Genomic DNA, 17,756 nt, shown 5'->3' on the forward strand with positions numbered 1-17,756 from the left:
CCAAAGGTCAATAATCAAGACATAGTGTCCCTATATATGCACACTTGAATTAAAACCACATATGTATGTAAAGCAAGGAACATTGAGTTATTGTTTAGCTTCTATTAACTGGTAATGCAGTCATTTTCTACTTTATTTACGACATGTCATTGCTGTGTTCATAACCCCCCAATGCATCATGTTTCAACAGTTGAAAGGAAAACAGTGTGAACTCTAATTATGAATAGAAAATAATTGTATTAGAGTAGAACAATAAAAAATGAATTGAGAATTATATAAAGTATGGTCTTAATACATTTCCTCCCACATTTAAACGATGCAGATGAATAACATTGTGTGTGTTGTGCGTCTCTCAGAGCCAGATGTCTTTTGTCCAACCAACAGTCAAAAACCCAAAGTTATTCAATTTACTAACGTAACGCTTCAAAAATTACCTGAACAATTAATCAATCACTAAAATGTTAAAGATTAACTTTCTGCCATTCAACTAATCAACTCTAGTACTGAATTTTAATATTAGTAAAACTCTAAGAACCTGTTACATTGCATACTATATCGCTGACCTGTTGCCGCCTCATAAGGAATCTAATATGTCTGACTGATGATGTAATAAAAAGCACCGAGTAATAAAGTCATAACTCAAGTTATTGGATTTCTTTTGTTCTTCTCATTATCATCTTTCATCAGTCTCCTTGTGCTAAACGCGAACAGTTGCTGTTTTATGTAACACGATAATATAAAGACATTAGTTCAGAGACTGATGTGGTTTTATTTCATATTTAACAGTTTGGTAGTTTGGTGTAATGTTAGTACATTAACAGGAAAACATTGCATCATCACAGTGCCTGATCCTGTTTCTTTCAAATCTTAAAACATGAAATCCTGTCATCTTCTATTCAATTATTCTCACGACTACAGTACAGAGAAGCGACATAAGACCAAGAGACAAGTGCTCTCACATATACAGTAAGAGCGTTAATAGACCTGTTGCATAATGAAGATGAACTTTAAACCTGGTTGACTCGTCCTGAAGTCACGATTACTTCTCAGTTCATACTGATTGACTTGGGATGGTGAATTCACATGCAACTTAGTGATAACTCCGGATTTGGAATTCAAAAATGAATCTAACGCTCAAAGGCCTGTTTTACAAAAGCAATTTGCAAGCACTGCCCTACGCACAGGTGGTAAACGGGGGCAGCATCACGTTTCACAAATGATTGTCGCTTGCAAATTGCATATAAGTTAGTTAAAGTTAGTCTTCCTAACTGTCACCTAACTATTAGAACGCAAGGATGTTGTTTGATTTTGTTAGTGAAACAATCATCTCATATTACAAAACGCAACATGTTGCCAACAGGACCCACATGCACTAGTGGTGGCAAAGTACCCCATTTCTTTAAGTTTTACTACCCAAAGTATCATTTGGGATATTGACAAAGCAACCAAATGGATTTATAACAGAGGACAAAATAAGTAAATTAATTGTTTAATTGTAACATAGTTTAGGTTTATTCTCTTCAGCTTCTGTTTACAACCAAAACAATAGCAGTGTGTGAGTTGGAATGACATCTGTGGTGGTTTCATTGCAAGTCCATTTATGTTTTGTCTTTTCTTGGTAGTTTGATTAATAACCAAACAAGCCGTAACACTCAGTGAGTCCCATAAAGGATGATCGACAGTGTACTATATATATATATATATACGTATACACACAAGTCAGCAGAGTGAAACAGTTGTTGCTGCTTCATTTACTGACTGTGTGTTTCAGTGCTGTCTGATCTGAGGAGACACTTCCTAATCCAAGGGTGCTACACTGACAGCTGGGAGGAAGTGGACACATGCAAGCGAAGCAGCTGCAGGTTGGAGGTCACATTTGGGATGAAATTGTTCCGAATCACAAAGCAGCTCGCTGAACGTTAAATTAGACCCAAGGGTCATCATCTCACTCCCGACTGATGAAGAAGTACAGCGTCTTCATACTCTAATGGTCTGATTTAATATCTGCAAATAAGACATTAAAAGTATCACTTACTGTAAAAAAGCTTTTCTCTCTGATTTTATTAATAAAACAACCGTAAAAAGAAACTGCAGTCAAAATGACACTGAACAAACAGAAAGAGTTAGAAATCAGCTGTATGAACACAGCAGAGAACTCTTTAAATATTCAAAGTGCTGACATGACAATAAATTAGAACTGAATAAAACATGCAAGCCTCTTCCTCTCTATCTGAAGTTAAGTTATGCTAAGATGATTTTCTTCATTTTCCCTGTTTCACTGCTTTTTGGAATCTGAGTTGAATCTGTTTCTCTCTCTGATGCATCACAAACATCAGGCCTAAACTATCCTATCAAAGAACTAAGCAAGAAAGATTACAATCAGTGCTCGGCCATTGCTTGGCAAAATGAGCTTTTCCATGAATTCACCAATACTAAAGACAAAATACAATAAATTACATTTTCCTTAATATAAATATTGTAGTTGTTTCGATTATTAAAGTAGTTTCACTAAACTTCTGTCCTTCCTTTTCTTGTCAGCAACACAATCGTTTCGAGGTAAAAGAGACCTCATATAGTTTCCTTGACATCTTCAGATTGGATGAGATGCAGTGCATGTTTACCACTGTGCATGCTTTCACAAACGTCAACTCTATATTGTGAGGGAGGACTTGACAAACAACTTCCAGGTGGGTTCCTTGTATATGCAACTCTTCCTTCCCTTGCAAATGAAGCACTATATCCGGGTCACGCAACAAAAGCCTGTGGAAAAGCCTGTGGCTCAGGTGTTTCCTCTCTGACCGCAGTGAAGGTGGCCAGGAAACTGGCCCTATGGCCCGTTTCATGACACATATGGTTTCTTTTACTCACATCCTCCTTAAACTTCCTCCTTCATTCCAATGAGCTGCAACAGTGGCTGCAGAATCTATTCTACTGGTCAGGCAGTATTATGGGATAGAGATGTTTACTTTTTTCAGTTGCCCCACTGTCAATTCTTTCAACCTTGATTCAAATATTTCCAGATGTTTTAGTCTCATATTTCTGCGAAACCATTACAAGCTGCAGTGGACAAATCTACTCGTCCTATAATAAACAACGGATCCTAGTTTGAATGAGATTTAGTCGTCCTGAGAGGCTCACTCATTGGAGGAAATTGGATGGGCAACGTAAGCTCTACTCTTCAATGGGGAAATAGCAGAGGGGGGAAAAACGTGCTGAGCAACACACACACACACATACAGCAGGCTGACAGTAGCCAAGCAGCGGCCACCGAGACACACACACGGACCGAGTCTCTGGATGCAGCCACAAGAAGGACCTCATTAACATTTTGGGAGTAAACGCATTTTCGTCATCAGTAGTTGTGTTTTTTTTTTTTTAATTACAGGATTCGAGTCACGAGCCGTGCGCGCATTCCTCAGCAGGATTTGCGCATCTCCAATTGCAAATTGTTTTCTGCTCTCCGCGAGAGCGTTGTTTTAATTCCTCTGCCCAGCAGGAAGCTCTCATAGTCATGCTCGAGCGGCGACTGGCGAAGCTTTTCTTCTGAAATTCTTGCATTTCAAAAAATGGAACAACAGCTCTCCAAACCAGAATGCAAAAACATGGACGCGTGTCTGAGGCGACTAAAGCAAGAACTGGTATGTTCCGTTCTATTTACTGTACTTCTACTATTGCAATCAGCACTGAGGGATGTGGTTCTACTTTATAATGTTCATATTGCACATGTAGCATTTTTTTTTATGTGCAACTTGGCGCCAACAGAAAATCTAAATGAATTCCTCATTACAAACACATTCAAAATAATATAAGATTTGTGACGCTTTTTTTGCATATTATGTGTCTTGACAGATATCGCTCATATTCTAGTTTTTTAGCTTCAGTTGGGGATGCATGCATGCGGTTTTTTGTTTTTTTAATCGCATTAATCTGTCTAATCTTAAAGCTTTGAGCGCACCAGAGGCGTGTGTACATATCCTCCTCCTCCTCTCTGTCCACGCATCTGGGACAGATGTTTTAAGCTTAATGAGCACAAGATAGTTTCTCCTCTTCTCTCAAGGAAGACTTAGTCAGATGGATCCTAAAATAAATAGTTTTAAGATTCATAGTATATTTAATTCTGTGTTGCAATGGACTGGAGCTGGGTCGATTAGGGAATAGTCGATTAATCGATTGACAGCATCATCCAGCAACTGTTTTGATAAAATAATAATTGTTCGTTTACTTTTAAAGCAGAAATGCCACGAGTTTGGTGGTTCTGGCTCATTAAATGTGATGATTTGGTGCCTTTAATATCAATTTAAACTGAATATCTTTGGATTTTGGACTGTTGATTGAACGAAACAAGATATTTGAAGATCTCACCTTGAAACAGACATTTTAAACACAGAACAAATGATTGATGAATCTCGAAATAAACAGATTCACAGATGAAGCAAATAATAGTCAGCTGCTGGGAATCCTACTGCTGTGAAGTCTTTCTTTCAGAAGGGAGGGAAATTGGCAGTCACAGTGAATTTCATCACATTATAACGCCCTAAATAAATTTGTGAGTCTCCCTTATTTAATATGCTCACATCTCCTGTCCTATAATAAACAAATGTGTTTGATGGTGGCATATTTGGAGTGCTATCTCTTACCCCTGGCCTTGAAATTTGAAAGCAAAATGTGGAAGCTGCACCCTCACACCCAAATCATTTGGCAGTGACAGACTGTAGACCCATTTTCAAAGGAGCCTTAACTGGCACAGATTTCATTTGGACTCATCTTCAAAGCAGACACAGATTTTTTTTCCCTTCAATCCAGCCACTGACCCACAGAAAAGCCTTGCATGGCTGCGTGTTTTTGCAACATGATCCGCTCTGTGACTTCTGTGAATTCGCTTCTCCAAATTAGCCACACGTCTGTGAAGTGACACTTGAGATTTTAGGGGGGGGGGGACGTTGATGCCAGGAGGACACGTTGTGTTATAGCTGCCATATCGCAGTTTGGTAACATAATGGAAAAAGTGTTGCGCCATGCCGGGGATCAAACAGGAGAACAGAGAGCAGATGCTGGTTAAAAAGCCGAGGCAGGATCCCCCTGCAAAGGACCATGTGGGATGCAATCTGTTGTTCAGAAAAGCGGGGGGTGTCCATGCCAAGGTTGTCACTTTTCTTTCCACTGTGACGGATTTTCATCCAGTGCCTACTTGAGAGCGGTAAACCAGCTCCATCTGTAACGCAGAGTTCACAAACATAACAACCGATTAACACCTGCTGCAGAGTCGGCTGGTTCTTCAGCATCACTTGTGACTAGACTGTGGTGTAGTTGTTTTGAATATTTCGTAGTTCATTTACTACAAAGCACATACACCTTCAATCACAGATCACCATTTTTTGAGACCGAGCTGCTGTGGTTAAGATATTTTCAGTTTCAGGAAGCCATTGAGTTCCAATCATCTCTATAAAATCAGTTAGTAGACTGTTGAAATTTGAAGTTTGTGTGGGGTAGTGTCAGGTCACGCTTGAGCATTTGACCCTTGACCCGACAAGGTCTGGGGCAATTTGTTCTTACTGCTGACCACATCCCACATGCCAGTGATGCTAAAACTCAAAGCTGACAGATCAGTTTTTATGTCAGTTCAAGTGTATCATCGTTTTTTCGTCTTCGTACAAACTGAAAACAGAGTTTGTCAACAGGCTGTTTGCTCCCATTTGTTCCTATAAAAAGCACTGCAAGGCTCCATAGAAATCCTCAGGATATAATGCTAACAATGAAATATTCTTAAACTCATGCATGACTCATTATTCACAACACCAAAAAAAAACATAAGCCCTTCCTGCCTGCTTAAAGTCAAGGATACAAATGCTGACATGTCTTTGAGTCATCTTGTCTAAATGCCGGGTTCACACCTGCATTACAGACACTAAAGCATAAGTCAAACCTTTTGGTGTCATCACTGCTGAAACAGATTTCATATGCATCATACTCCTTTATCTCTCTCACACCTGAGGCACATTTCAAAAACATAACTGTCAGCTTGGAATTCAACACCAAAGCCAGCAAGCATGAGGTCATGACATCTGAGAAAGGAAATAGTGCACAGTGTAGTCTGGAAAGCGTGTGTGCCTCAACGTTGCAACGGTCTTTGTTACCTTTAGGGTGTGGGATCAGAGAACTGCACACAAAACAAAGAAGCATAGTGGTATAACTTTAAGCTCGTTTGTTTGGGGGCTCCCTCGTGGCTTCTGCACTCCAACCTGCCCTTCCTTCCCCTCAGCTAAAATTGGCCTAGCTCTAAGTGGCAGCTGTGGGGTTTTGCATGGGTGATCATTGTGTTTGAGATGGCTTTTACAAAGCCTGTTTATCATTATGAGACTGTGCGCACATAACCTGCTTTATCACTGTTTTTTTGAAGAAATGAAAGTGGATTTCTTCTCATGGGTATTGCTCTGACTGATGTTTAGGGCAATATTGTGCTCTCTCATGTTCTTCTGTCTTTGGGGCCTTCAAATTACATTTTGTCTCAGGTTATTGCTTTTTCTGGCCAAAAGAAATTGGAATTTTTTGGAATTGTTCTGCTACTAAAATGGAAGATGTGTTGTAGAATGTATCAAAGTAGCATTGGTTGATTTTGGGCCACTTGGGGGCAGAAGAACAAGTTTAAAACAGAATATTGAAAAATAATCCCTGTATAAAATGTCATCATACAGATGCATATTGACACATACAGTAGCTAGTAGAGTGGGTTAATAACAGTTATTTTTTCCTAAAAATCAGCTGCCTGACTTGACAGTGACAGTGAGTCAAAACAGGAACATTGCTCTAAAACCAAAACGGTGAGATGAAACGATGCTAAAACGCTCTGTAGAGCGAAGGTAAATTGTTAATTTTCTGTGGGTTCATCAATAAATCACACATTTTTCTTTGATCCATTGTTAATTAAAACAATATTAATGAGTGCAGCCATTTACTCCCACAGTTTATAACACAGCCCCTGCATGCAGTACAAACTTCAAAAATTCCAAAATGCTCTTTGTTCCACACTGAACAACTGACACATAGTATGCATTTGATAACAAAATGCATTCAAAGCTATGGAGGCCTATTCACCACCAATAAATCACTTAACTCAATGAGCTTTAAAGACTGCATTATACTAATGCCACTCATCATGAAAGCTTTTGATGTTAGACTAAGAGGGGGCCGGATCTGGAGTCTCTACAAAATGAACGTCACACTGGATGTTACAACTGTGGGCTGGAGAGTTGGTCGTGCACTTTCACTGCCCACATACAAGGTGCTGACGTCAACGGCTGCACTATCATAGATCTATCTAACAAGTATTGCTTCCAGTGAGGATTTTCAGCCAGAAAGACAGATTTGGGTCCCAGGTTTTTTCCAAATATCTTCCGACTGCCAAAGATGATGATACAGACCCTAATCCTCCTGTGTCTCCCACGGCACCATCGTTTTTGTGAGGTCCTAAATGAGCTGTAGCAGGAAACAAGTTATTAAACCCCCTCCCGTCTCTGAAAAGGCTATCAGGGAGTCTTTGCTGGGCAGCAGGTCAGAGAAGGAATAATGCATTTGGTTTGAATAGAATCGGTTTTAAAAAGGGACAGTTCTCCTAATTCTCCATGTCCTCTTACCTCTTGCTAACAGTTTGATTGAGATTTGGGATTAAAAACAATATTTTCAATATTGAAAGATCACGGACATGTGTCTGACATTTAGTTGACATACAGTGATGCACACAGCCACTAAATAGGCTTTGTATGTTCCACAAAGAACTTGTAGGCATTTGCACAGACAACATGTGTTGTCATTTTTCTTGGGAGCACAGTCCCCAGAGTACCCACCACACTGTTTCTGAAAAGAGTTGTTGCTGATATTTTTAATGTAGACTGTAAGCGCCACCAAACAAATCCCTTTTACCTCAGTTGTACGGGGCTGGGGGCAGAAATCTGAGAGACAAATATCTAAAAATTTGCACTAATAAAACCCCAAATTCTCTGCCAGAAAAGAAAGTGAGAACATGTTTTTTTTTTGGTAATTTAGAAGAACCAAACCTTGGCTTATGTGAGTAATCATTATATGGCGAGACATGCAAGCGTAGCATATCCCCATATTAAATATAACAAGCACAACATTCAGATGAAATATATGGATGTCTACACTTAACAACTAGATAATCATAGCTAGATAGATATATACTTTATTCATCCCCAGGGGGAAATTTGTAATGACATCTTACAAGATGTATTTGTGACCCGTATTATTTTCTCGAACATTATTCACACTTCTGCCTCTCCTGAACATGACCCTGAGGACATTTGGACCAAACAGAGTCACCATGTAACCTTTTTTGTCAAAGAGGCATTCATTGCCATGTGCACAGTAATATATTCAGTGACTGCTCCGCAGCTTTATTGCCCTCTTGATCATAACCTCGGGGCTGTCCACAGCGGCCCGTAGCGTGTCCAGCAGCTCAGTCACAGAGACCCTCTCTGTGTCCCCTGGACAGAGACCCCATTCCTGTCCTTGACCCACACAGCCCACCATTCATTTTTAATTAGGGGTGGAGGTGGAGGGAGGGTGGAGTACACTAGCTGCTGGCCAGCTCCTCCTAAACAGGAAGACCTTTTGGGTCTGATAACCTTGGCCTCACTATTTCCTCCCCCAACAGCCAATAACAGATAAACAACAACAGTGAATAGCCCGTATTTCACAGCCAGAATAGAGGGCCGATTTATTTTTGAGTTCTGGTTTGCGTGTTTATTTCTCATTAAACAATACAGTTAATGTATACCAGTGAACACAACATACAAGCACACACATGCATGCCTTATAAAAGACACTCACTTCATTCAAGCGAGGCATGTTTGGACATGTTCGGATGTGGGAGCTCAGTGTGTTTGCGCAGCAAATTTATTTTATGCAATGAAGGCAGAGAGCTCGATCTCAGCAGACAGCACAGGAGGAGCATTAACTTATTTATACTTTGTGGTATTTAATTCACTTGCATGCATATTGAATGGTTTACGAAAGCATCTCCCTTGATGCATGGACCCTTGATGTGAGAATATAAAATAAAGAATCAATTTCCTTTTTTAGATTAAAATGGCCAGAACTTCTTAATAAGCCTCCATTCAACATTGATTCAAGACTGCCAGCCATTGTTTTTACACTTTGAAGCATTCAGCCTTTAATTGCCAATTATGTCTGGTTGGCTGGCATCGCTGCAGCCAAAGAAGACGTAGTGGGGGACGTAGGGGGAGAATCTGGACATGCAGTCCGTCTTTCTTTCATTCATTCAGCAGGCTTTCACTCGGTTTGCTTTAAAAAAAATGATCTTTAGAAACACACGCTTGATAGATTAAATGGCTGAAGTAGTTTGGAGGCTTAATGTTCAAAAAGAAGATTTAACTTAACTTAACCAGACTGGGTAATTGATGCCAGTGTTTCTGGGCAGTACAGAAATGTCCTGCAGCCCCAATTTCACCCCAGTTCTCTTATTTAATTAGATTAGACGGACGTTTTTTCTCATCTCCTTTTTATTCTGGGAAAGACCTGAAGGTGCTCCTGTAGGTCCTGTCAGGTCTGCATCCTCTGTGTCTTTGTCCTAATGAGGTCCTGAGCTCATTCACACATTGTAAAAGTGACACATCTCAAGAATTCAACATCCGTGTTTAGACTAGAAACCGCTGCGGGACCCTATTTTCAGGTCACTTTTCGCATTTCCCGAGCAAACGGCAGAATGAAGGTTGAAAAGGCTGACATATTTGGGCCACAAAGTTCAGTTTGAAATGGCAGCGGTGGAGTGCCTAGAGTTAGTTGGTACGGTAAAGGTGGAATAATAAGGTTTAGTCTACTACTGTTCTTCTGTTGGTTCCGCAGGGCACAATATGAATTATTAATGTAGCCTTAAAATAGAAATGCCAGAAAACAACTCAGTGTGTTTTAAATAACCAAGGGGATACGCCTGCGTTTTGGAGGATAATGGGAACGTTGCATGTGAGTGTAAAATTAAGGTGTTTTTGGTTAGCGTGTGCAAACAGGTGAGGCCCTTTTAGACTGCAGATAATATTTCAAAAACAGATTTAATGCATTTAAGTGGTCCAGATTTCACCAGCAGCTCAGAGTGTGGTAATCCCTCATCTGATCCCTGTATAAACTTCACTGAAGACCCATCTCTGCCTCTGAAGATGTAACGACAATACATAATTCCTCACGTCATCTTGTCTTCAGACTTGTTGACCTTTGATGTGGAGGAAAGTAAACCGTAATTATGTGCTTTCTACCAGCCTCTCCCAGGACACCGCCAATTACAGCTACTGAAGTCAGCCATATGTGGAAGGCACGAAGACAAGAGACAACCCGATTGTACTAATTACATGTACCTTCGCTGCCTAATTTAGCGATGCAACGGGAAGCTCAGAGGCTTTTGTTCCCAGCATGTGCATTGATAGGCTTATTATCTGATCTCAGAGGCTGTTAACGCCCCCGTGTACCTACTCAGCCATATGTTAGTGATGAGCAGAGCGTTTTAACCCAGAGGTTTGATGTTAATGGTGCAGGGTATTGGATAAGTGTCAACGTACAGACCATGTGAGTATCGATTAACAGAACATTAATTGACACCAATTCCGATGAGCAATGAAGTAATTTATCAGGGACAAATGCCAAACATTCTTTAGTATGAGCTTGTCTCTGTGTTGTATAATTCTTTTGGTTTTAGACCATCTTTCATAAATTAAATGATAATAATCAATGAAATACTCAACATAATAATCTAATGGTTTATAAAATAATCATATAATTAATACTTATAGTATTAATATAATACATATAAGCGTCACTGTTCTAAAACGTTTTGCGAAGTCAAATATCATTTTAAATCAATTTTAGAGGGCTAAGAGTCAACAGCCATGCTAGCTGCTCTGTGAGGTTATACTTTGGCACAGCAGTACTTTGAGCTAAATGCTAACATCAGCATGGTAGAATACTCACAATGACAATGTTTACATTCTGGCATAATATTAACTATCTCCAACTCTTTGTGTTCCAATACCAATACAGCCATACTATTTACTGTGCCAGAAAAATATTTAGTATGTCCCAATACATAGGATGTCAAATACCAGGATTTCATGTCGGATTTTGTAGTATGCAGGCCAGCATGGGTCAAAGTTCAAGTTGCAATGTTATGATGAAGCAGCATCTACCAATTGAATGCATACTGCATGCAACAGTCCGTACTTTGTAAGGGCAGCGGCAGTATGTACTAAAAGGTTTTTTTTTAAATATGCGATTTGGAACTCAGTGTACGTCTATCTTAGTTTAGCGTGTAAGCATGCTAACATTTGCTAATTAGTACTTCACACAAGTAAAGCTGATGTGCATGTCATTAGTTTTGCAGGTTTGTTCACAAACCAACATTGTTGAACAAAATAAACTTTCAACCTGAATGTTGCGCTTGATTACTAAATCATTCATTATCAAGGGAACAAATGTTCTTTCACCAAAAACACAGTGATTATGAGCTGCTTTGTTTATGATGCCGTACTGCCAGTTGTCCTACGCAGCAACTTTTCCCACCCTGGGGCTCCCTCAAGATTAAGTATCACAGCCTGGTGATGTTACACCCCCCCCATGTATTCTTATGGTGTCATTCATAATTAAATCCATCAACAGCTTTCTCTTCGACATCTAAACATATGGCGAAGGATCCCTCCCCATCACACACACAACCCTCCTTCTCCCCCTACCCCCTCCCATCCGGCTGACTCTCACCGTTCCTCACAGTCGGTCTGTTTCCGCCTGAGTGACCCCCCCCCCCACCGTTTGGGGATTACAGTCTAGACGGGTAACGCTGATTGGCTGTCACCCCCAGCGGTGTCCCCCGATTGGAGAGAGATACATATAGGGGCCGTCAGACAGATCAGTTTGAAAGGTGAGAGACAGTGACAGGCTGGTAGAGGTGCAGACTAACAACAGAGAGACAGACAGGGATATCTATGCCTCCTGCTTTGTGACAGTTTATAGAAGGTAAGGTGTGGGTTTCAATTCTATAGATTTATTATATTTTTTCTTCTTTTTTTATTTTTAAGGAGTAATATAAAATGGCTTTTCGTTCTTATGATATAGGACTGTTTTATGTGTAATAATCTGCATTTATGTTTAGTTGACGGTTATCTATGTTGTTGCGGTTTAACCGACAGATCCTGACAAACGAGTTGGTTTATAGGGAAAAGAAGTGTTGATCACGGGTGTCTACAGTAGGTGTTTCGAACCAACCTTTTCCCACAGACTCTGGCACGTTTTTCTAAATTCCTTGCATGCTTCCTCTCATCTTCCCACAGACGTTTTATTTATTTAAAGAAAGGAGGCCTCCCGGCAGATTTACTCTTCAATCACTTGCTTCGTTTGCCAATGTGAGCATGTTCTTAGAAGAAGATAAACCTGTTGTTAGATCAAGAGAACGATTCAAAGGTCTGGGTCAAATGATTCAAGACTACAAATAAAGACACAGGTCAGGATGCTGCCTCTGGGCATTCTGTCTGCCTTCAGGAGAAGACGGTTAGTCCAGGATCACATGACACAAGCTCTTAAACAGATGAGAGCAGAAAGAGAGAGGAGGAGGATAAAAGCAGAGTGTATTACTGCTGCACAGAAGGAAGTAAGAGTGAAGACAAAGAGCCTAGAGCAAAGAGCAAATATGGATTAAAGTAAGTGGATGGGAAATGGAGATAGAAAAGAGTAGACGATTGAGGGGAAAAATGGAAAAGCTAGTCTGTTTTACAGCTGTCATGGGTTGGATCCTGTCTCGCCATATGGGACCCTGGCCTGTCGTCCAAAACTAGGTCACATGACCCATAATTAAACAAGGTGCACAGCCTTAAACACACAAGAGAAGAGTCTAACTGACACAGAGACAAATAGCAGGGCTGTAATTGTGATTTGTATTCATGAAGACATGAATTTAATGCTTTTCATACTGCCAGTTGATGGTATGTAATTTAGATGTATGTAGCTGCTGAGATAAATGACGAACAAGAGGGGGGACAGTGAAGAAATCGGACTTTGATGGATGATATTTGTCCTGAAGCAGGCTGAGGAGTCAAAGGAATGAATAGACGACCTCTACAAGGTCTTTAGCTGTTAAACCGAAGTTGACATTTTAAATTTTTTTGTCTCTCATCATCTCTATATATCTTTGTCTCCCTGCAGCTGTGTATGAAAGAAGCCGGAGATGGCCTCCATGCTCAGATGAATTCAATGATGGGAGCCCTCCAGGAACTCAAGCTCCTTCAGGTTCAGACAGCGCTAGAAAACCTCGACATTTCAGGTCGGCCCATTAACCGAGGACTCCCACATCCAGCTCCTCCTGAAGCATCAGCTACAGTGGCTTCCACCTCGTTCAAGGATCACGGGTCCTGCTTTAGCCAGACCATGCCCAATGAGCCCAGCCCGAGCCCAACGCCGAGTCCAAGGCCGTCTCTGGAGAGCAGGAACACCTTCAGCCGAGATGACAGGACCCTGTCTCGAAACAGAAGCAGCTTGGGAACCTCGTCTTCCTCAGCATCCAGCCTTGAGAGTGAGAGCGAGGGTAGTGAAAGAAGCATGAGAAGCGAGAATGACCTTGAGTCTATACCCAAGAGGTGGTCAGGATACTCCGCTCCGCAGGTGGATTTCTACGGACCAATGGTGGGAAACCTTCCACCGGAAACCTACGCTCAGCCACAGGCTCCCCGTCGTGCTCAGGCAGTGGACCTGCCTGGGATCCTGTACAGCCTCTCCAGAGAAGGCCCTTCATTGGACAGTGACTACTCCCAGGACAGCACAGATGACGCCAGCGACTGGACTTCGTCGCTCATGAGTCGCAGCCGCAACCGTCAGCCTTTAGTGCTGGGCGACAACGTCTTCGCCGACCTCGTGGGCAACTGGCTGGATCTGCCCGAGGTGGAGAGGGATGAGGGGGAAGAAGAGGAGATGAGGAAAAGAAGAGAGGAGAGGATAGCGGACGGAGGGGCGGACAGACCGGACACCCCAGCTCACCCTCTCCGCCTCAGCCGCTCGCAGGAAATCTGCAGGAAGTTCTCATTAACCACAAACATCTTCAAGAAGTTCCTGCGCAGCGTCCGACCCGACAGGGACAAGCTGCTCAAGGAGAGGCCCGGCTGGATGGCTCCGGAGCTGCCAGAGGGAGACCTCTTCAAAAGGCCAAAGAAAGTGGCGCCCAAAAGTTCAAAAGGCAGCTTCTACCTGCCCTTCTGGGCAAACGGACAGCAGGGCAAAGGCAGGCCGTGTTCTCATCTAGCTGAAGCAGAGAGGAACCACCAACACCACTTCCCCCGGGTCCACCAGCAGCCATTTGCTGGGATGTATTTAGACAGGAGACAGCCAGAGACTGGTCTGGAGAAAATGCAGCCCTTGTTTGACTACAACACAGCTGTGTGGGTCTGACAGTGAGTCTCGGGCCAACAGACTGCCAGTGATGCCAAACTGAGCGAGTGACAGGTGCTGGTGGGATTTGGGCTTTGCTGGAGGGGGATTGAATGGATGAATGAAAGAGAGGCTTGGATCCAGTTATCTTCCAAAAATGAACCAATGAACTTCACACCCACAACGGGATTATCAGGGCAACATTTTGTCTGACAATCCTAAAAACCTAAACCTTGTTTGTTGTGTGCGTCTGGGTGAGTGTGTGCTGGAGTGTCTGAAACAGAGTTTCAAGACTTATGCTGCAAGTTTTGTATTATTCAACTTTCATCTTGTGTGTGTGTGTGTGCATGTATGACTGGGTTCTCTGGATGTCCTACAAGACGGTACTTTAAAACGGACATCCTTCTCAGAATGTCTCCATCATTACAGGTCTTTATAAAATGATCCACTGACTTTTTCACTGCTATGCTGCAGGACTCTATATCTCACTTCTTTGCATCTATGAATAGAAACACCAACTGGTGGATTGCATGGTTACCGTTTTTATAAGCGATGCCTCAAACAGCTGTTACTGAACGCACTGCCACTAAACACAGTCATAAGCTCACTTTTGTTTCCAACAGGCCTTGGCGCCTTGGAAACCCGTCTCATTCACCTTGCTCAGGGAATGAATGTTACACAAGAGTTAACTATGAGACAACTCCGTATTCAAATGGGCTTCAAACACAGTTTAGAGAAGTCTTGCCTCATCTCTTCTTGCCTGGAAAGACGTAACAGCATCACAGTGCATGTCTAGTTCAAAGATTGCACATAGTAGTGATCAGCACTGTTTGGCTTGTAGTTATGTTAGAAATGCTTGTTTTTCTTCTCTGCCATGCAGACATGGCACATGTCGGGTCAACTGTCAGTCCGCAGAGAGACAAGGGGGTAAAGATGGCAGAGTACTGGCTGACTGACTGCCATCTGGTACCGGTCGTTATGTAAAGCTTGGTCGCCACAGCCTCGAAGAAGATCCAAAACTGGCTTGTTTAATCCCAAAGCTTTGAGCATGAACTGAATTATTACGATGATGTTACATACCATATATATCTATATATATAGATATATATATATATAGATGTATATGAATACATCACAGAGCTGTAACAGTAATGAGACAGTTGAAAGTGGAGGTAAAGACCCGTAATCTCTATCAGACAGGATCAATGTACAGAACATTGTACATATTTATCATCATCCAAACATCAGCAATAACGAACATTTACTGTAAAATCAAATCGCATGGTTTTCATAACTCTGCACAAATGAATCAGTCACACAAACATCACAACAAACAACACCACGCATGTATTTAAACAGCAAACTGATGAGTTAATCTTACAATATTTATTCTCTTGTATCATAAACGGTTTCAGTGTTTTGTTTCTTTTTACTTCAACCAGCATCATAACAAGGAAAAACAAACTACAGCTTCCTTCACAAATTGACATAAATATCAGGATTCCCTCAGGATAATCGATGACACTGCCCGCTCCAACTCAAAATCCATTGTTTCTATAGAGGACCACTGTTATGCAAGGACAATCTGATACTCTAACTTCTTACTATTGTAAAAAAAAACTGTTAATTTCACTCTTAAATGGGATCCCAGACCAATCAATTTAGCCAGCAGGGATTAGGCCTTAGGTCTTTTGAGTGTCTTGGCGAGTCGATCCATATGGTGTTGTCTCAGTATTCAGGTCAATACTGTACATTCAGATGGTCCAACACACACACAAAGACGTTTCTGCTGAGAAAGTTGTGCTAAGATGAGGCACAGTCTGAGATGTCATATCATACAGTATGTGTATGTAAATGTTACATTTATTTCTTCCTATTTACAGTTGTCTACGTGTAATTTTCAGCACTGTTGTTGATGTTTTTCATCAGGGTTCTGCGAACCTTCAGTAGTGATTCTGTGTCATATGCACTGTAAAAACGTCAGTGACTCTTTGTAAATTAAATCTGTTTTCAGAAAGAAACGTTACTCTGTGTCTTGACTTGTGATTTGTGTATCAAATGGTGGGTCTGTTATTGCTGTTAGTTGTGTTGGTGCAGAGCTGATACTTTCCAGCAAAGCATTAGACAAACAGCAAGGTTGAATTTTTTAGGGGGGATTTCTAGACATATCGTGAAATCGAAAACTCACATAATCACATATTTTGACTGTATCAAGCAACTTCTTCAGTAGATAACTTTTGCAAATTGTCACCACATCTAAAACAGCACCACATGTACTCTTATTTATCATCTAAAATAGCATCCAAAACAGTCAAATTGATTTGAAAAAGAAAAGATAAATAAATAAGTAAGTAAAAATATCAGACTCCAGCCACCAGCTCTTGCTTTCAGCTGTAGCTCTCAGTCTTGATTTTTTTCTACAGTAAAGTGCGGCTGCATGACTAACAGGTTCACTGAGGCCAAAGCCAGCAAGTCACTCACTGCCTGTGCCTCGACGGTGCTCTAAATTGATTCTAAATCTGTACAACAACTCCATCAAGGTCTTCAATAAATAAACAACAGCAACATGAACTCTGCAGCCTTGCAGTTTATCACCGGCTCTTCGTGACACTCAATCCCTCGGATGTTTTTTTTCATGAAATACACATCAAACCACATCAATCAGTTCATCTTTCTGTCCCCGAGCACTTCGTCCAAGAAAAGCAAGCTAAACCTACTGCAGAGTTCCTGGGCTGTTTTAAAACATATCTGCTCTACCATGTAGAATTAACTCCATAGCAGGATATTCTGTGGCTCTTTTAGAGCTGAAGCAATTAATCCATTAATTCAATGAATAGAAAACTCAACAACTATTTTTATAATAACTTAATCGTTTTAAGTATTTTTCTATATTCTGCTAATCTGCTTTATTTAATTGTAAACGAAATATCTCTCTTGACTCATGACTAGTTTGCATACTACATTACTTCATTTTATTCTACGGTTGTTAATTGGACAGAACAGGCTTTTCTTTCTGGCTAAAAAACAAAGACAATGCATTCCCTGTTGCACTTTGCAGGGTTTGTAGAAGCTGGTGTTACTGTAACATCACTCTTTTTAACTGAGACTCATGAATAAATTAATCAATTCGTCAATTGACTAGTTCTAACTAAACAACCAATTAGAGGATATTTTCATTACAGACTGTATAATTCATCAATTACTCAAAACAACAATAACCATGTTGATTTATAGTGGAAGTAATAGCAGCCCAAATGCAAGAGTGAAAAGCCATATCTATAACGTCATATTAGGAAACCTATTAAGTATAAGTGTAACATTTTCCCCTC

At 41.0% G+C, this 17,756-nt stretch overlaps 1 protein-coding gene across 1 annotated transcript; it reads left to right on the forward strand.

Annotated features, from left to right (window-relative positions):
- Positions 1-3,566: 3,566 nt before the first annotated feature.
- inka2 (inka box actin regulator 2) lies at positions 3,567-14,448 on the forward strand (the record flags this gene model as incomplete). Its single annotated transcript, XM_079157044.1, has 2 exons — positions 3,567-3,638; positions 13,213-14,448. The coding sequence occupies 2 exons, from the start codon at positions 3,567-3,569 to the stop codon at positions 14,446-14,448; spliced, it is 1,308 nt and encodes a 435-aa protein (XP_079013170.1).
- Between the last annotated feature and the right edge of the window lie 3,308 nt (positions 14,449-17,756).

Source organism: Pholis gunnellus (genome assembly GCF_910591455.1).
Source record: "Pholis gunnellus genome assembly, chromosome: 3".
Lineage (NCBI taxonomy): Eukaryota > Metazoa > Chordata > Actinopteri > Perciformes > Pholidae > Pholis > Pholis gunnellus.